Below are 20,885 nucleotides of genomic sequence, written 5' to 3' on the forward strand. Positions count from 1 at the left end.
GATATCTTTATTGATTACGTGTGAAGTTACAGAATTCCTACTGGTTCACAACTACTTCGTGTTTGATGATGGTTACTATCTCCAGATACGTGGGGTGTCAATGGGGGCGAAATTCTCGCCCTCATTGGCTAACCTAACAATGGCCTATTGGGAGGAGAAATATATCTACAGCCCAAATAATCCTTTTGGCTCTGGATTGGTCTGGTACGGCAGATACATCGATGACCTGCTCCTCATATGGGCGGGCGATGTGTCTGCCGTCCCGGACCTCCAGAGCTACCTCAACAATAATGATTACAATTTGCGGTTCACGTGTAATATGGAAATTTCAGATATCAACTTTTTGGATCTAACGTTAAGAACACTAATTTTTAGGAAAGACACATCTGGTAACTCCATTCTTAATGCCAAAAGTCACCACCCACTCCATGTCATCAAAGCAATCCCTGTGGGGGAATATATCCGTGCCATGAGAAATTGCAGCTCCATATCCGCATTTAAGGAGGAGTGTATGCTGATAGACAGCAGATTAAAGTTAGTGCACCCTGGAGACTTCCGTCAAAAACTTCTCCTCCGCGAAGCATACTGGATTTTCAGGTTAAACACAAGGGTTCCTGCCGACCGGAAGCTGAAGAAAGAGTTAATGTATATATACCAATGAATGCAACTCTCGCTATGGATCCAGTGTTTAAATATTTATTCTATATCCTAATGTAGTTAAAGATGATGTGGAGACAAACCAGAAGTGGGTTGTTATTACCTGTGATTTTAGTCTATGTAACATGTAGCCGTTCACACTGTGCGTTTTCTATCCTGGCTATGCCCTACGGTGCGTATGTCAAGCCCTTTAAGTGTTATTTAGAGAAACAAGAGTGGCAAGGGTTAATAGGGCGTAGGATGAAATCCCAGTGTGAAGGAAACATGAAATGTTATCACGGTGGAGCGACCAATGAGACATTTCTTCCCCGCGCCTCCTGCAGGGAGGAGGCCGAGTCTAACATTCAAACCATGCTCTCCACCGTGATACAATGTTACGAATAAGGACGTTTTGTCTGAAACGCGTGAACAAACACTGCATATGAAGTGACTGTATCTGCTGTGGAAAATTGTGAAATAAAGGAGGTTTTTAAGAGGACGAAAATTGTTTTCTGGAGCCGCCTTTCTCCTATTTTCTACTGCACTGGTCTGAACTAGTTTTAACAATATCTCCACAGTCAGAGAGGCATATGGAAAAAGTTACAGACATTGAGGGCAATCCATCAAAAAGTGTCTGAGAACAAGATCTGCTCCAGATGTCCACTACTATGCATGTCTCTAGTTTCAGGGTAGCAATGGTCTCTGCCTCCGGGACCTCTGACCTTTTAATTGTATAGACCAAGGCCCGGTACATACCCAATGAATAAAATCTACTCTAGAAAACAAGGAGTAAATGTAAAATGTCTCCAACAGCTGTCTCTGGGTAGTAGTAGTTATACAAGTAGTAGTAATGTTGATAGTGGTGGTAGTAGTGGCAGATGCTTTGCATTAATGGCGGTGGTAGTAGGGGATTAGCAGCCAAGGTGGCCGCAGCAGCCATATGGTACAGGTTGGCAGCAACAGTGGCAAGATGAGGCACCGCCAGCAAAGCCAGGTCTATTCATCGGCATCAGTCAGAGGAGTGCGAGAATCCTCCCGAATCCAGGCTTGATTCATGTTGACAAAAGTGATGTTTTGGACACTGGCTGAGGACAACGTGGTCAGTTTTGGTGTCAGGACGCCTCTCGTGGCGCTGAAAACCCTCTCCGAGATGAGACTGGGGGCTGGGCGAGAAAGAAGATAGAGAGCACGCTGTGCCAGTTCAGGCCACTTGCCCAGAAATCCATGGGGTCAGGGAACTGGGAATGTGCCAGACTGGCCAGAGTTTAGGTAGACCTGGACCTGGGCAGTGAGGCAGGAGCTTTCGGCTTGCTGATCGGCCCCAGCTGCTCCATCATGTTGAGGAGACTGAAATGGCTGCTGCTGAGGCATTTATTGCTTCATCAAGCCGCACAGTGTATGCTCCTGTTGAAGCCTGCTTCTTACATATATGAAGTTTGGGGCAACACACCCGTAAGTTTTAAAGTTTATTTCTTTTAATGCTCCTATCAGGTTTAGGTTAAAATGCTTCTAATTAAACCTGTTTCCCTTCCATTTTAAGAACTTTCCATGTTTGTCTTGCTCCAATATCATCAGGGCGAGATGGTTTATCACTCGACTAAGGGAAGGACAATTCGGATGAAAAGTTACTGTATGTTCAATAGTCAGAATGTCATGTATATGTATGTGTGACGAGGTTTACATTGGGCAAACATCTCGCCCGCCAGGGTACATGTGAATGGGGACCAATCTGCTATCAGAATAGTAAAAATCTGGATTTAGAGAATAAAACAAATTAACACTCAAGTCTGAGAGTCACAAAAGAAATGAGAAAAAAGCAAATTATTAAGCCTTTTATGCTACTTTTGTGCATATTTGTGACATGTTCTGCGAATCACTACTTTTCTAAAGTGGCAAGAAAAGGTTGTGGCACTTAGTGAAGCAGGAGGCCTCTGCAGTCCACCAGATTTACTATCTTTTGACTTTCAGAACCACGGAGGACCAGATCTATGCTCCGAATAGTTCGCCGGCGAATAGCTCACGGCGAACATAGCTTGTTCATGTTTGCCGATGCGGGCGAACATATGTGATGTTCGGTCCGCCCCTATACATCATCATTGAGTAAACTTTGACCCTGTACCTCACAGTCAGCAGACACATTCCAGCCAATCAGCAGCAGACCCTCCCTCCCAGACCCTCCCACCTCCTGGACAGCATCCATTTTAGATTCATTCAGAAGCTGCAGTCACAGTGAGAGGAGGGACAGTGCTGCTGCTGCTGATTCAATAGGGAAAGCGTTAGCTAGGGCAGTGTTCTGTGTCCACAGACTCATCTGCTGTAAGGACAGCGTCCAGACAGCACCCCAAAAAGCCCTTTTCAGGGCTGGTACATCAGTCTGCTTTTTATTTTATTTTTTTATATATATATATATATATATATATATATATTGCAGTTGCCTGGCTGCCTGTGTGTGAGAGGCTGCAGGCTCAGTCACATACAGCACTGTGTGCACCATTTATACAGGGGGTGACAGAAAATACCTTGTAGATAAAAAAAAATTATATTTAAAATGTTTCTGTGATATAATCACATTTGCAAGCCCGTGTGTGTCAGGCCCACACAGACTGTATTGTGGCCACTGGCTAGTGACTAGGCCTCCACTCATACAGTTATAGGGTGTCATTCACTCAAATATCTTGCAGATAAAAAAAATTATATAAAAAAATTTCTGTGATATTATCACTTTTGCAAATTGCAAGCCCGTGTGTGTCAGGCCCACACAGACTGTACAGTGCCCACTGCCCACCACTTATATAGGGTGGCACAGTACCTTGCACGCATAATACCACTTATCTAAAAAAAAATGACAGGCAGAGGCAGGCCACCCCGCAGGGGCCGTCGTGGTCGTGGTGCTGTGATTTCCACTGGCCCTGGAATAATGCCCAGTGTTCAGAGGCCACGTACCGTGAACCCAAAAAATTCTGAGAAAATAGTTGACTAACACAGGACACCCAATCTTCAACAGCTTCCGCTAAGAACCTTGACGCACCATCCTCCTCCAGCTCAGCTTTGGTCACCTGCTCTCAAGTTACCACTCTCCCGCCCTGGATCAGGCTGTAGATGAGCGTGAAGAGGAAGAGTTGTGGTCACCATCACCACCAGAAACAGCCTTGTCATCATCACTTGCCGGATCTGCGGCAACGCTGCAAGAGGAGTATGAGGAGTCAGAGGAGGAATGTGGCTTTGAGGAGGAGGAAGACCAACCATCCCAGGGTGCTCGTTGTTGTCACCTATCTGGGACCCGTGGTGTTGTACGTGGCTGGGGGGAAGAACAGACCGTCAATGACATCGGTGAGGAAGAGGAACGGGAAATGAGTAGCTCAGCATCCAACCTTGTGCAAATGGGGTCTTTCACGCTGTCATGTCTGTTGAGGGACCCTCGTATAAAAAGGATGAAGGAGAACGACCTGTACTGGGTGGCCACGCTACTAGACCCCCGGTATGAGCAGAAAGTGGCGGAAATGTTACCAAATTACCGGAAGTCGGAAAGGATGCAGCAGTTAAAAACCAAACTAAAAAATATGATTTACACAGCTTATAAGGGGGATGTCACAGCACAACGGGAATCTTACAGGGGAAGAGGTGAAAGTAATCCTCCTCCTCCTACCACGACCACGGCGGCAAGGACAGGACGCTTTACAGATGTGTTGCTGATGGAGGACATGCAGAGCTTTTTCAGTCCTACACATCGCCATAGCCCTTCGGGGTCCAGCCTTAGAGAACGACTCGACCGACAGGTAGCAGACTACCTCGCCTTAACTGCAGATATCGACACTCTGAGGAGCGATGAACCCCTTGACTACTGGGTGTGCAGGCTTGACCTATGGCCTGAACTATCCCAGTTTGCGATAAAACTTCTGGCCTGCCCCGCTTCAAGTGTCCTGTCAGAAAGGACCTTCAGTGCAGCAGGAGGCATTCTCACTGACAAAAGAAGTCACCTTGGTCAAAAAAGTAAAAACACAAAATGCAATCGCACACTGCAACCAGCACTCTGCCCTGCCTTTATGCTGGATGTTGAATAAGGCATTGGTGTACATTTTGGCCAAAGCGTAATAAGCCACTCACCGCGTCAAGGTTGCCTTCATGAGTGGTCCCTAACACTAGTTCCTACCTTTTATGGGCCATGACAGCCACATAAAGTCCAGGGAGCGCAGGTATAGCATGCATGCCAAGCACACTCTGCTTTTAACCCCGTCCGGTGCCATTACAGCTTTCATCGGATCCAGGGATGCAAGTACTCACATGCATGCTGAGCCCACTTTATACTTCTCCTGGAACCTAATGGTTACTGGTAGGTGCTGTATAATCAGACTCAGTTTTATACTGACTTTAAAACCAGCCTCCAGGGGGGCAGATTCTGGACAGGTGTGCTTGACTGCTTGGAGATCGCCACGCCTCCAATACGTACTACAAAGAGAAAAATATGGAAAATTTCAGCCCGCACAACCCCTAGCAGGTGCAGATTGCTATGGCGAAATATAAATATAAATGTAAAAACACAAAATGCAATCGCACACTGCAACCAGCACTCTGCCTTGCCTTTATGCTGGATGTTGAATAAGGCATTGGTGTACATTTTGGCCAAAGCGTAATAAGCCACTCACCGCGTCAAGGTCGCCTCCATGAGTGGTCCCTAACACTAGTTCCTACCTTTTATGGGCCATGACAGCCACATAAAGTCCAGGGAGCGCAGGTACAGCATGCACGCCAAGCACACTCTGCTTTTAACCCCGTCCGGTGCCATTACAGCTTTCATCGGATCCAGGGATGCAAGTACTCACATGCATGCTGAGCCCACTATATACTTCTCCTGGAACCTAATGGTTACTGGTAGGTGCTGTATAAGCAGACTCAGTTTTATACTGACTTTAAAACCAGCCTCCAGGGGGCAGATTCTGGACAGGTGTGCTTGACTGCTTGGAGATCGCCACGCCTCCAATACGTACTACAAAGAGAAAAATATGGAAAATTTCAGCCCGCACAACCCCTAGCAGGTGCAGATTGCTATGGCGAAATAGAAATATAAATGTAAAAACACAAAATGCAATCGCACTCTGCAACCAGCACTCTGCCTTGCCTTTATGCTGGATGTTGAATAAGGCATTGGTGTACATTTTGGCCAAAGCGTAATAAGCCACTCACCGCGTCAAGGTTGCCTTCATGAGTGGTCCCTAACACTAGTTCCTACCTTTTATGGGCCATGACAGCCACATAAAGTCCAGGGAGCGCAGGTACAGCATGCATGCCAAGCACACTCTGCTTTTAACCCCGTCCGGTGCCATTACAGCTTTCATCGGATCCAGGGTCAACTCTGTAATTTTCCATGGGAGTTTTGCCATGGATCCCCCTCCGGCATGCCACAGTCCAGGTGTTAGTCCCCTTGAAACAACTTTTCCATCACTACTGTGGCTAGAAAGAGTCCCTGTGGGTTTTAAAATACGCCTGCCTATTGTAGTCAATGGCAGTGTTTCTAGGACTCCTGTTACAAGGAGATGCTGCACTATGGGGGAACATGCTCATACACTTCAGTGGAAACCTGGATAAAGTGGAAACCTGGATAAAAGAAGTATTTGTGAAAAGGGGAGATCATCAATAATACAGAATAGGATGGCACACTATAGTCTGGAAATGTTCTGGTTTGGGACTGCTTTACAACATCAGGATCTGGGCAGCTTATCATCATAGACTCCACTATGAATTCTTCATTGTACCAGAGGCTGCGAGACCATCTGTCAGAAAGACTGAAGCTCAACGTAGACCTGACAAATGGGCAATGATCCTAAACATAGCAACAAACTAAAGAATAGTTTAAAAAAAACTATGGTGGAGTTCTGGAATTGCCAAGTAAGATCCTGCTTCTAAGGCTACTTTCACACTAGCGTTTTAGTTTTCCGGTATTGAGATCCATCATAGGGGCTTAATACTGGAAAAAAAAAAGGTTCAGTTTTGTGAACAGAATGCTCCAAAATGCATTCCGTTCTGTTTAGTTGCATTCCCATACCGGAGAGCAAACTGAAACATGTTGTAGTTTGCTTTCCGTACTGGGATGCAGAGCAATACAGATCCAGCCTGACCCCCAATGCAAGTCAATGGGGACGGATCCATTTTCTCTGACACATTCTGCCACCATAGAAAACAGATCCGTCCCCCATTGACTTTCAATGTAGTTCATGACGGATCTGTCTTGGCAATGTTATAGATAATACAACCGGATCAGTTCATAACAGATGGTTGTATTAACAGTAACGGAAATGTTTTGCCGAACCCTGCCAGATCCAGTAAAAACGCTAGTGTGAAAGTAGCCTAAGGCTGCATTAAAACAACGGTGTGGTGGCAATTCGCATTTTACTTACCGCGGATCCGGAAAACATGGGCACCGGCCATGCGCGCCCTGCATTGCAGTGCAGACCCACTGACTTAAATGGGTCCACAATCTGCAACATGCCGCCAAAGATGGGCCAAATTGAAGTCAATGTGTCCTCGGTTGATGGAGATAACTGAGACACAGAAGGAAATGGCAGATCTGGCAATAATTATATTAAATGACAACCACCACATTTGTCATGCACTTTTCTCACCCCAGGCACTTTTCCAATATGCATTGAGGTAAGCCAATTAAAAGGGTTGGCCACTCGTTCTGTTTTGCTGGAAAAAACACACACAATTTTTACTAAAGTTAAATCTTTAGAAGATTTTCACTGAGGTCCTCATGAGCAATAAGTTGTTTGTTTATTCCAAACCGTCTCATTGCATGTGCAGTAATCTGGTGATAACATGGCCAATGATGGAGGGATAGAAGACCAGACCCATCAGTAAGCGGCCTCCATTTAAAAAAACACTGCACACGGACTGCACATGCACTGGTTTCCCAGCCATCCATATGGTTATTTAATGGAGGCCGCTCATAGACTGGTCTGCTTGCCTGTCCCTCCAATAATCAGGACGGGAAAGCTTAACAAGCAGTGAGACCAACTGGAGTACACAGCATAATAAAAAGGACTTTGGAGAAGATTTTATAAGGACATTGCCCAGATTTTACTAATGGTAAAGATGGTGTAAGCTTAGACTGTCTAAACCTGCACCAGATTTATCAGAGGGACTCAGGCTGGATGATATATCTGGTGCAGGGATAGACACTTATCCCTGACTCTATATCAACTACTGGGTGACTTACCTGGTCGGATTTGAGCACAGGAACCGAGCTCGTCAACATAACAATGCCGATCACTATGCCGCCAAGCTCAGTGGTTAGCATTACTGCAAATTCAATTTATTGTTTTGTTCTTTTGCATCAACTTTATTTTTTATACTGGGAGAATAAAGATCAAATATCGGTGTCCACACATGTTACATAAGTCTCATGGGGAGTTCTTCCCCTTACCCTATGTTGCCCTCTGGATTCTCCTACAGTGTGGGTGGAGGTATGAATACTATATGGAGAAGCAGGGTTCATGGGGACTCCCAACGGTTTCTTCTCTGTGCGAATTCTCTGATAAGTTTCACAATTTGATTTCCTTGTAAAACATTATTCTTATACAAAACATCACAATGTCTTCTCTCCTATGTGAATTCTCCCATGAGTAACTAGACTTGATTTCTTGGTAAAACATTTCCCACATTCTGAACAAGAATATGGCTTCTCTCCTGTGTGAATTCTCAGGTGTAGAACAAGACTTGATTTGTTTGTAAAACATTTTCCACATTCTGAACAAGAATATGGCTTCTCTCCTGTGTGAATTCTCAGATGTAGAACAAGACTTGATTTGTTTGTAAAACATTTCCCACATTCTGAACATGAATACGGCTTCTCTCCTGTGTGAATTCTCTTATGTTGATCAAGGCTTGATTTCTGAGTAAAACATTTCCCACATTCTGAGCATGAGTATGACTTTCCTACTGTGTGAATTTTCTCATGTTTAACACAATCTGATCTATATCTAAAACATTTTTTACACTGTGAACAGGAAAATGGCTTCTCTTCTGTGTGAATTCTCCAATGCATTACAAGACTTGTTTTACACGTAAAACATTTCCCACATTCTGAACATGAATATGGCTTCTCTCCTGTGTGAATTATCTTATGTTTGTCAAGGCTTGATTTCTGTGTGAAGCATTTCCCACATTCTGAACATGAGTAAGGCTTCTCTCCAGTGTGAATTCTTTGATGTTCCACAAGAATTGGTTTACTTAGAAAAGATTTCCCACATTCTGAACATATATGTAGATTATCTCCTGTGTGAATTCTGTGATGCCTAAAAAGTTTTGATTTTCTTGTAAAGCATTTCCCACATTCTGAACATGAATAAGGCTTCTCTCCAGTGTGAATTCTCTGATGCAAAAGAAGATCCGACTTACTTACAAAACCTTTCCCACATTCTGAACATGAATATGGCTTCTCTCCTGTGTGAATTCTCTCATGTATAACAAGATGTGCTTTCTCAGAAAAGCATTTCCTACATTCTGAACATGAATATGGCTTCTCTCGTGTGTGACGTCTCAGATGTATAACCAGATTTGATTTATTTGTAAAGCATTTCTCACAATCTGAACATGAATAAGGCTTCTCTCCTGTGTGAATTCTCTTATGTTGATCAAGGCTTGATTTCTGGGTGAAACATTTTCTACATTCTGAACATGAAAATGGTTTCTCTCCTGTGTGACTTTTCTCATGTTTTAAAATCTCTGATTTATATCTAAAACATTTCCCACATTCTGAACATGAATATGGATTCTCTCCTGTGTGACTTCTCTGATGTTCCACAAGAACTGATTTACTTGGAAAAGATTTCCCACATTTTGAACATAAATGTAGATTCTCTCCTGTGTGAATTCTGTGATGTCTAAAAAGTTGTGATTTTCTTGTAAAGCATTTCCTACATACTGAACATGAATATGGCTTCTCTCCTGTGTGACTACTTCTGTGTACAGAAAGCTCTGACCTATATCTGAACTGTTTTCCACATTCCTCACATTGAAATCTTTTACCCCCTCTCTGTACTATATTTGGGATAACAACCTGTGATTGGTCGGGAGAAGGTTCCTCTTGATTAACGGAATTATATGACAGATCTGTAGTGAGAAGTAATGGATATACAATCATAGTATTTTCTCCTGAAGAGCGCAGCATGATAGCCTGATCTTCTTCCTTATAATCTGACGATAACATAATGTTTCCTTCAGGCTTTGTACTGGGATTTTCTGTTAGGATTAAAAATGAATTTTGTTAATTTCTGTTCCAACAGAAAAGTAGATAATTCTATAATATTCCAGTGAGGCCGGATTCATATGAGCATTTCATGGACAGATTATACATCTGTATCTGTGCATATATAGTACAGACCAAAAGTTTGGACACACCTTCTCATTCAAAAAGTTTTCTTTATTTTCAGGACTATGAAAATTGTAGATTCACACTGAAGGCATCAAAACTATGAATTAACACATGTGGAATTATATACATAACAAAAAAGTGTGAAACAACTGAAAATATGTCATATTCTAGGTTCTTCAAAGTAGCCACCTTTTGCTTTGATTACTGCTTTGCACACTCTTGGCATTCTCTTGATGAGCTTCAAGAGGTAGTCACCTGAAATGGTCTTCCAACAGTCTTGAAGGAGTTCCCAGAGATGCTTAGCACTTGTTGGCCCTTTTGCCTTCACTCTGCGGTCCAGCTCACCCCAAACCATCTCGATTGGGTTCAGGTCCGGTGACTGTGGAGGCCAGGTCATCTGGCGCAGCACCCCATCACTCTCCTTCATGGTAAAATAGCCCTTACACAGCCTGGAGGTGTGTTTGGGGTCATTGTCCTGTTGAAAAATAAATGATGGTCCAACTAAGCGCATACCGGATGGAATAGCATGCCGCTGCAAGATGCTGTGGTAGCCATGCTGGTTCAGTATGCCTTCAATTTTGAATAAATCCCCAACAGTGTCACCAGCAAAGCACCCCCACACCATCACACCTCCTCCTCCATGCTTCACAGTGGGAACCAGGCATATAGAGTCCATCCGTTCACCTTTTCTGCGTCGCACAAAGACACGGTGGTTGGAACAAAAGATCTCAAATTTGGACTCATCAGACCAAAGCACAGATTTCCACTTGTCTAATGTCCATTCCTTGTGTTCTTTAGCCGAACAAAGTCTCTTCTGCTTGTTGCCTGTCCTTAGCAGTGGTTTCCTAGCAGATCTTCTACCATAAAAGCCTGATTCACACAGTCTCCTCTTAACAGTTGTTCTAGAGATGTGTCTGCTGCTAGAACTCTGTGTGGCATTGACCTGGTCTCTAATCTGAGCTGCTGTTAACCTGCGATTTCTGAGGCTGGTGACTCGGATGAACTTATCCTCCGCAGCAGAGGTGACTCTTGGTCTTCCTTTCCTGGGGTGGTCCACATGTGAGACAGTTTCTTTGTAGCGCTTGATGGTTTTTGTGACTGCACTTGGGGACACTTTCAAAGTTTTCCCAATTTTTCGGACTGACTGACCTTCATTTCTTAAAGTAATGATGGCCACTCGTTTTTCTTTACTTAGCTGCTTTTTTCTTGCCATAATACAAATTCTAACAGTCTATTCAGTAGGACTATCAGCTGTGTATCCACCTGACTTCTCCACAACGCAACTGATGGTCCCAACCCCATTTATAAGGCAAGAAATCCCACTTATTAAACCTGACAGGGCACATATGTGAAGTGGCCAACAAGGGCCAACAAGTGCTAAGCATCTCTGGGAACTCCTTCAAGACTGTTGGAAGACCATTTCAGGTGACTACCTCTTGAAGCTCATCAAGAGAATGCCAAGAGTGTGCAAAGCAGTAATCAAAGCAAAAGGTGGCTACTTTGAAGAACCTAGAATATGACATATTTTCAGTTGTTTTACACTTTTTTGTTATGTATATAATTCCACATGTGTTAATTCATAGTTTTGATCCCTTCAGTGTGAATCTACAATTTTCATAGTCATGAAAAGAAAACTCTTTGAATGAGAAGGTGTCTCCAAACTTTTGGTCTGTACTGTATATATCTATGTGTCACGGCGGGGAGTGGGGAAAACCCCCCACCGTGCAATTGCTGAGGCTGCTACGCCAGATAGCAGGGAACTGGGAGCAGGTCACCTCCTCACGTAACCCTAAACGCTCTCCCTAGACTCCTAGCGCATGAGCCGCCTCATAAGGTAAGGGGGCTCATGCTCACCAACCTAGGACCCTGCTATCCCTGCTACACCCTAGGCCTGATGACAGGGCAGAGACCACCCAATTCATCCTACACAACGGATGAAAAGGTGTCTCCAGAGACCCAGTGGCAGACAGGAAGCAAGAACATGGGTAAAGCAGTACGGCAGGTAAATCACACAGCAAAATAACAATGTTATCTACTCTTACCTGCCGCAGCCAAGATGGACGGAGGCTCCAGGCTGGGAAACCCACGGTCTTGCCTTCGCTTAACCCCTCCGGGAAAGCACGCCCCTTCCGGAGCAAAGACACCACCAGAAAACCTCCATACACCAACCACACCAATACAACATACACCAGGTGGGGGAGGAAAACAGAGACACACCGGAGGGGACACACAGCCAGGGTAAGGAATATAATAAATAAGGGTGACTCACACAGACACAAAGACATACCGCCAGGGAGCAGAGCTCCTACACAGGCAGACAACAACATAAGAATGACCACAGGCTCCAACACACCATCTTATAAAGAGGCCTGAGGTCACACCCACCACACCTAGCAGACACACCTAAATTAACCCCGTGACAACCAAAACGGGGAAAGCACCAAATAAAGGAAAGTGTACGTGCAAACAGAAACATACACGTTGCCCCCGGCAACCAGTCTGCACGCAGCAGCGTCACGGTCAAACCTAAATTGGCCGTAACACTATGATGCTGAAAGTTCATGGCAGTTGAACCTCCAGTAGAGATAATACAGATGGATAACATGTCTGTAATAATCTTATGTGAATCCGGCCTTAGGTTTGAAGCACCCATACAATAATAGATACATTTATTTGTGCCTAAGTGGATCCAGTGGAAATGTGAGGAATATATCCTTCCTATGTATTTTCCATGGAATCCACAGCAGAAATGCAATACTGACTCTCGGACTTTTGCTGTATTTCTGCAGTTTGCATACTGTGGATCTGCTTGCGGATTTAGCCTAAATCATTAGAGCAAATTTGCGCTAGGAAACTGGTACAAGCGGGAGTATAAACACTTTTTATTGCTATATAACTTGAAAGATAACAGGTTGATCTGGATGGGCAGATGTATTCTTTTACTCTTATAAACTAGGTTACTATATTGTTAAAGGGGTTATCCAACCCATGTAATGACCCCCCTAATGTTTGGGCCCCTCATATAGATTATACTTACTTGCTGCCCGGCACCCGCGTTGCTTCTGATCCCTGCAAGGCCGCCGCTACATCTCCCCGTCACACGCATCAAAACATTCAGTGACAGGGTGGATATCCAATAGCAGGCTGTGACTGGGACTAGCCTCTCTAGCATCACCCGCGAAAACAAGACCCATGAAACTATATACATATGAAATCAATATAATCGTACTGACCGGAGAATGAAGGGAACAGCTCCGTTTTATCTCATAGGGAACGCTGTAAAAACAAAACCCATAAAACTATATAAATGTGGTATCTCTGTAACCGTACTGACCCGGAGAATGAAGGGAACAGGTCAGTTTTATCTCATAGGGAACGCTGTAAATACAAAACCCATAAAACTATATAAATGTGGTATCTCTGTAATCGTACTGACCCGGAGAATGAAGGGAACAGGTCAGTTTTATCTCATAGGGAACACTGTAAAAACAACTCCCATAAAACTATATAAATGTGGTATCTCTGTAATCGTACTGACCCGGAGAATGAAGGGAACAGGTCAGTTTTATCTCATAGGGAACACTGTAAAAACAACTCCCATAAAACTATATAAATGTGGTATCACTGTAATCATACTGACCCGGAGAATGAAGAGAACAGGTCAGTTTTATCTCATAGGGAACACCGTAAAAACAAAACCCATAAAACTATATAAATGTGGTATCTCTGTAACCGTACTGACCCGGAGAATGAAGGGAACAGGTCAGTTTTATCTCATAGGGAACACTGTAAAAACAACTCCCATAAAACTATATAAATGTGGTGTCACTGTAATCGTACTGACCCGGAGAATGAAGGGAAAAGGTCAGTTTTATCTCATAGGGAACGCTGTAAATACAAAACCCATAAAACGATATAAATGTAATATCACTGTAATCATACTGACCTGGAGAATTAAGAGAACAGGACAGTTTTACAGGAAACTGCGTAAAAACAAAACCCATAATTTCCAATTTCACCCCATTTGGAATTACATCGTATACAATATTAAATGGTGGCATTAGAAAGTGCAACTTATCCTGCAAAAAAAAATAAAAAAAGCCCTCATATGGCTATGTGAATGGAAAAATACAAAAAATATGGCCCCAGACAAGGCAAGAAGTGAAAAACGAAAATGCAAAAACAACAAAACCTCCAGGGCTAAAAGGGTTAAACAAAACCCATAAAATCCGTCAGTTTTCGCACTGGCCACTAAGCCTAATAATAGGCATGACTTCTTGGTCCGCATAGATCACTTTACTGCAGTTATCTCCTTATCTAGACACAGAGGTGATATCATTACTGGCAGGATTAGAATGACAGATAAGACAGGATCCACCATTCACAATGGGCGATTGTCACACCTTATCTATTCCTTCCTTGTACAATGACCTCTGCACAGGTCACAGAGCCTAGAAGACTCTCCCCATACAAGACAATACGGTCCCCTCCTGAGCATTGTGTCTATGAACCATGGGGCTGCCATAAAGCAATTTTCTTAATGCAGTCTAAATGCTGTTAAGAAAAAGTACAAGAAAGAGCAACTAAAGTGATAAGGGACATGGAGGGTCTTAGGTCTGTTCCACACTTCCGTTCATGGTACGTTACTAACGTATCCGGTATAGAAAAAGACAAAAACGGCGGATACCAGATGTGGCCGGATGCTTATTTTACAGGATCAGTTTATTGAATCCGTTACATCCAGTATTTTTTATATTTTTTTTGCCCCTTGTTGATGGGCTTGTCAATGGACAGTAGGTTTTCACACCTTTTCGGACAGTTCCATTTGCAGTCTATATAGTACGCCGACTTATGGGAGTCAACTACTACTCATTGCTGCTTGCGTACGCTCAGAACGCACTGCGTGCACCCATAAGATTTGGATTAAATGCATTAATACTGCAATCACGATACAGTACATGCCGCTAGTGGGTTCACCCAATCACCTCTGCCCGAATGACCAGGGGAGTTTTTCAAGTGCTATATCCGAAGCTCAGATCGCTTCCCGAAAGGTTCTTCGAATACCTCTGTATGACAGTCGAAAGTTTTGAAGATCTTGTGTAAAGGGTATCAAGCTGAACTGAAAGGCAGGATACTTCATGCAGAAGATCCATATCTCCTGACGAGCGTCTAATGGTGACTATAAGGTACGAGCACAGATTATCCATTTTTATATTTTTATTCCTCATTTCTTTCTCAATTTTTTATTTGCTTAAGTAATTTTTAAAATGCTCTTTCTTTCTAAAATTTATTCCATTCTTTGTCACTTTTTTACCTTTATGTAATTCATGACACCTTTTATTGTTATTTGGTCACCCAACTGAAACCCAATAAAAAATAAATAAATTGTTTTCAATATGAAACAGGAGTTTGTCATTTTCAGTTTTGTTTCGGAATCTCCGCGTTATCCAATATAGTGAAAGATACTTGTTGGGCATTGTGGGAAATGTTATACGATGAATTTGTCTCACATCCCACCACACGGCAATGGCTGGAAAGCGCCTAAGAACTTTGGGAATTTTTTCCAAACTGTGGGTTGCGTTATCAACCATTGCAGGACAGAATCTGAGTATTTCAATTATAAAAAGTATTTTTCAATTATTCTAATGGTTGATGCAGACGCCCTATATCGCTTTGTTGCTGTGGACATTGGGGATCACGAGTGAACAAGTGACTTCATGGTCTTTAAAAATTCTATGATGGGGCGGCTGTTTTTCTATAGACAATTTGGACTTTCACCACCCAGACGGGTCCTAAATACTGATGGTCTCCCAGCGCCCTTTGTGGTGGTTGTCAACAAGGCATTCCAGATCCGTGGAAACCTAATAAATCCTTATTCAAGTTGTGGATTGAAATAAAGAAAATGAATATTTAACTTGAGACTGACTAGAGCTAGAAGAACACAAGGTTAGTTTAGAAAATCTGGGTCCGAGGACAACTCTAGCAGTTTCCAGGATTCCAATTCTGAAGCTGACGGAGTGGACTGGCAGGATCCAGTGGTCTAAAAAAAATGTATCCAATTTGTTTCAGTTTGGTTTCAACAGGATAATTCACGTTTTTTTCATTATTTGATTCCTATAAACCAGAATAAAAATGCAGTTTCTTCCTGACAATCTCCTACTCGTCAGGAGACACATTTACATGCAGCGATCTCCTACACAATACGGGGGAGCAGTGGTCACTAATGCCATTGCTCCTCCCCATACAGAGTCATTGTTTGCCAGCAGCAAGACATTGTGACATGTCGTACATTGTTTGGATGGGCATGAACCAGACCTCGCACTACAATCCCCGGCCCCCGAATTACCCAGACTATTACCGAATTGAGCATCTGTGAAACCACCTCGATGGTTGTGTTCACTCTGTAGCTCCACCACTGTCCCCCCTCCATCAGCCGTGGCTCAAGTTCCTGTGACTACCTACCAGGACCTTATTCAGTCAATCACACCCATCTGGCAAAACCAATAAAATAATGAAAACACAATTTATTTTAAAAATGAAGTTTACTTATATCAATAAATAAAGTTTTCCCATAAACAATATAATACTTCAAGAGAAAAAAATGTTAAGCAAAAAGCTAATTTTTACAAATCCCGATATTTGCGTTGGGAGGTGGAAGAGCGGGGGTTGGATCTGGGACCAGAAATGCCCTCTCTGTCCTGTTGCATAGGTTCTGCCAGGGTGCTTGAAAAAGAATCGCACTGTCTGGAAAAGGCTACAGGAGGGGTGTGGTGAGAAGAGGAGGGTGAAGAGAGCTCCCGGCCAAGTGTCAAAGGGTTAGGGATAGAAGTAGGAGGGAGGAAGTGAGAAGGACGATTAGAGAAAGAATGAGAATGTGAATGTGACACTTGCTCAGGGGGACGGGAATGGGATTGGGGCTGGGATTGGGGGCGGTGAAGAATTTCCCAGAGACCATTATCCACCATTCTTCTGGCTTCAAACATCTGCTCAGGCGTCATTTGTTCCATCAAGGGAACTAGAGACATCAAATAGCACTCAGCAGGACTGCGGGAAACCGCCGACACCGCCCCCTCCTGTCGGTGATTCATAACCTCCTGCAGACTGTTGAGCCTATTTCCAAATCCCAGTAAGGAGTCGGAAACGACCCTTATAAGATCTTCGAAGTCCGCTTGACGGCTCCTACCGGCCTTGTGGCGACGTAAAACTCCCTGGAAAGCAATGCCAAGCGGATCCACAGGGAGGTCACCAGAGGGTTCCGGTTGGTGAACAGTAGTGTCCCGGGCAGAGGTAATCCGACCCAGTCCAGAGGGGCCGGCGGTGGCGGTCTCTTCAGGGACCACTTCAAGTTGGACTTTGGGCTCCCGAGTGCCACCAGATTTTCTAAAAAAGAAAAAAATATATATTAATAATTGTATATCTGTATTGGGTGTGATAGTCGATCTATACAACTGCATGTGGCTTCCCCAGACAGAGCAGCCAAATACTCATATGTCTCGGGCAGCCACGGATAGCCAAATGGAGTGGCAATCGGATGGTCGATCTATACAACTGTATGTGGCTGCCCCAGACAGTGCAGCCAAATACTCATATGTCTCAGGCAGCCACGGATAGCCAAATGGAGTGGCAATCGGATGGTCGATCTATACAACTGTATGTGGCTGCCCCAGACAGAGCAGCCAAATACTCATATGTCTCGGGCAGCCACGGATAGCCAAATGGAGTGGAAGTGTAAAAAATAAAATAAAAAATTTGTCATGTTTACCGCCTCAGCTCCAGCGTTCTTCTTAAAAAACCCAAGGCGGCCTGATAGCGATATTGCCGCCTTGAGGATGGCACTGAACCACTGGGGGCCCGAACTTCCTCGTTGTAGTCTTTCTTGAAGCGGTCCCTCATAGACCGCCATCGAGTGAGAATTTTTTCGCCTGGGAAAAAAATTCTATTTACTAATCCCATACTTTTTATTGTATTGAACAGACACACATTTCAGGGTTACACATCCATACTTACGACACTGTTCCTGAGCCCTTGGTTCGAGGTCCTCCCAAAATGGGACTAAGGCAGAGCACACCTGCTCCCAGAAGTGTCGGGTGGCTACGTGATCGGCATGCAGGCGGTGGGTGTGGTCCCACAATGCTGGGCGTGCCTCCACCAGTTGGATGAGAAAGTCATTATTTATGTGTGGAATAAATTCCTCCTCATCTTCCCTGGTGGTGCCTCTGGAACCCTGCAAGAAACAGAAAAGAAATATAAATTTAAGTTTAAATGAAAAAATTTTATAAAATTAAGTCTCGATTAAAATATTTTAAATACTTACACGACCCCGACCGCCACGACCTCCCCGACGACCTCTGGAGGTGGCTGGAGGACCTCTTTGGGGGACTACAGGATCAGTGGCCTTATAGAGGGGGGAAAAATAGCGAAACATTATATTTTTACATAACTTATAAAACTAACACGAGTATTAAAGCCGAATGTGCACTTACTGCTTGCCGATCCCGTCTGGTACTCGCTCCTCCCCCAATTGCTGTTGGCGAGGCTCCCTCCTCTCTTGAGGCAAGGCTGCCCCTTGAGGTGGCACTAAGATGCTCTTCTCCATCGGAAGATAAAGATTCCTAGAAGGAAAAAAATAACTTTAGTTTCAACTTCAATTTTATACTTTTGCAAGAGTTTTAAAATTGGTCGTGTGCACTTACAACAAGGCGCAGTCGCTGACGCGGCGGGCTGCCCTCATCACTGGACGAAGACATGTCTGTAAAAGGACGTACAAGCTAAGTATCCGGATTACAATATGTGCGTCCGTAAAAATAATACATATAGGCAAATATATGCACTTACTTTCGCAATAGACGCCTTGCATATAATCAGCTGTAAATTTGGGGAAATCCAAACAATCTGTAAAAATTATAAAACAATTAAAGGCTGTGTACTCCTTCGGAGGCTATTTTTATAATTGCATTTTATTCATTTTGGGCTAAAAAAAATATATATATATTTAGCCTGTCACAAAGGGTTAACCGTTTTTCTAGCTACGTGACTGGTCATCTAATAATCCTGATCTCTAAATGACTAAGGCCTGTATTACACCAACAGATTATCTGACCAATCACTGGTCAGGTGGCAGTTTACACGCACCAACAGTCTGATTGGACAGATATTGGTCAGATAGGCCTGTATTACACCACAGACTAAGAGGCCATAACACTTATTTAAGCCACATTCTTACCATTAAAGGGGTTCTCCGGGCTTTTACTATTGATGATCTATCTTCAGGATAGGTCATCAATACCAGATCGGTGGGAGTCAGACACCCCCGCCGATCACCTGCACGAGGAGATGGCACATGCACTCTGCGCACGCAGTCTCCTCATACAGTTGATCGGAGGGGGTGTCGGGTGTTGGACTCCCGCCGGTCTGATGTTGATGACCTCTCCTGAGGATAGGTCATCAATATTAAAAGCCCGGAGAACCCCTTTAAGATAAGAACTGAGCTATAATGAGGGTTTATAAGGCCAAAGAGCAGAGATAAGGAGCCCCTCAGGTGAGCTGTCTGACGGAACAGGGAGAAAATTCAGAGGCTGCTACTAGAGACTCTCTGCCCTGTAAGACCATTTAAAAAAAATGAAAAAATAAAATAAAAACAAAAACAAAAAAAATTGCCTCCAAAAGCGTACATAGCCTTTAAATGGAGATATATCACATAATTATGACCACTAAGGCCTGTTTTACACATGCGTTGTGGCTTTCCGGTTTTGAGATCCGGCAGATTTGTGCCATTTAACCCCCTAACTGTTTTGCCCCAGTCCAGCTAAGGGAGTGGGAAAAGTAGCTAACTGGAGGGGGGTGGCTGCTTTAGATGCTGCTATGTCCTGAATGGTAGCAGCTAGAAACATGCAACTTCCAGGCTTTCAGACAATACCAGAATGACAGCAATATGTTCAGTACAGGTGAAGATATCACTGATAGAAATCAGGATGCTGTGAATGCAGCTGAAAGTGAAAGTAAAAATAGGTTTTACCCGCGATTAGTCACAACTCGATTTCTAACAGTGATTTCTCCTCTATTGCTTGGACTTTAGCTGTCATTTTGGTCTTTGGTTTTAGTCTTTGGTCTTTATGTTTCTAGCTGCTACCATTCAGGAGATAGCAGCATCTAAAGCAGCCCTCCCGCTTCCAGTTAGCTACGTTTCCCACTGCCCGAGCTGGACTTGGGCAAACCAGTTAGGGGGTTAATACATTCGGATGCATCCATTTTGGCCAGATCTGGTTGTATTAAATCTAAACTGAACAAACCGGATCCGGTATGAAAATCATTGGAATATGTCAGTGATATATAAGGGATGAGAATGTCTGTACAGCGCTGTGGAATATGTCAGTGATATATAAGTGATGAGAATGTCTGGACAGCGCTGTGGAATATGTCAGTGATATATAAGGGATGAGAATGTCTGTACAGCGCTGTGGAATATGTCAGTGATATATAAGTGATGAGAATGTCTGTACAGCGCTGTGGAATATGTCAGTGATATATCAGTGATGAGAATGTCTGTACAGTGCTGTGGAATATGTCAGTGATATATAAGTGATGAGAATGTCTGGACAGCGCTGTGGAATATGTCAGTGATATATAAGTGATGAGAATGTCTGTACAGAGCTGTGGAATATGTCAGTGATATATAAGAGATGAGAATGTCTGTACAGCGCTGTGGAATATGTCAGTGATATATCAGTGATGAGAATGTATGTACAGCGCTGTGGAATATGTCAGTGATATATAAGTGATGAGAATGTCTGTACAGCGCTGTGGAATATGTCAGTGATATATAAGAGATGAGAATGTCTGTACAGCGCTGTGGAATATGTCAGTGATATATAAGTGATGA

At 43.6% G+C, this 20,885-nt stretch overlaps 2 protein-coding genes across 2 annotated transcripts; both read right to left on the bottom strand.

Annotated features, from left to right (window-relative positions):
• Window positions 1-1,632: 1,632 nt before the first annotated feature.
• On the bottom strand, window positions 1,633-12,100 carry LOC122944228 (zinc finger protein OZF-like). Its single transcript, XM_044302456.1, has 3 exons — window positions 12,049-12,100; window positions 8,608-9,873; window positions 1,633-1,799 (listed from the first exon to the last, which is right to left on the bottom strand). Exons 2-3 carry the CDS (start codon window positions 9,839-9,841, stop codon window positions 1,633-1,635), a joined length of 1,401 nt encoding a protein of 466 aa, XP_044158391.1. The 5' UTR covers window positions 9,842-9,873; window positions 12,049-12,100.
• Window positions 12,101-16,528: 4,428 nt separating this feature from the next.
• On the bottom strand, window positions 16,529-18,898 carry LOC122943684. Its single transcript, XM_044301605.1, has 7 exons — window positions 18,842-18,898; window positions 18,700-18,755; window positions 18,490-18,618; window positions 18,321-18,401; window positions 18,014-18,230; window positions 17,769-17,928; window positions 16,529-17,386 (listed from the first exon to the last, which is right to left on the bottom strand). The coding sequence occupies exons 1-7, from the start codon at window positions 18,861-18,863 to the stop codon at window positions 16,630-16,632; spliced, it is 1,422 nt and encodes a 473-aa protein (XP_044157540.1). The 5' UTR covers window positions 18,864-18,898; the 3' UTR covers window positions 16,529-16,629.
• Window positions 18,899-20,885: the final 1,987 nt, after the last annotated feature.

Source organism: Bufo gargarizans, chromosome 7 (genome assembly GCF_014858855.1).
Source record: "Bufo gargarizans isolate SCDJY-AF-19 chromosome 7, ASM1485885v1, whole genome shotgun sequence".
NCBI classification, from domain to species: Eukaryota; Metazoa; Chordata; class Amphibia; order Anura; family Bufonidae; genus Bufo; species Bufo gargarizans.

Coding starts and splice junctions, on each gene's coding strand:
- LOC122944228 (XM_044302456.1), bottom strand. CDS start 9,841: ATGTTATCGTCAGATTATAAGGAAGAAGATCAGGCTATCATGCTGCGC. Junction 1,800..8,607: donor TAAAAAATGTTTTAGATATA/GATCAGATTGTG, acceptor TTTCTCGCCCAG/CCCCCAGTCTCATCTCGGAG.
- LOC122943684 (XM_044301605.1), bottom strand. CDS start 18,863: ATGCAAGGCGTCTATTGCGAAA. Junction 18,756..18,841: donor GCAAGGCGTCTATTGCGAAA/GTAAGTGCATAT, acceptor GTCCTTTTACAG/ACATGTCTTCGTCCAGTGAT. Junction 17,387..17,768: donor AGAACGCTGGAGCTGAGGCG/GTAAACATGACA, acceptor TTTCTTTTTTAG/AAAATCTGGTGGCACTCGGG.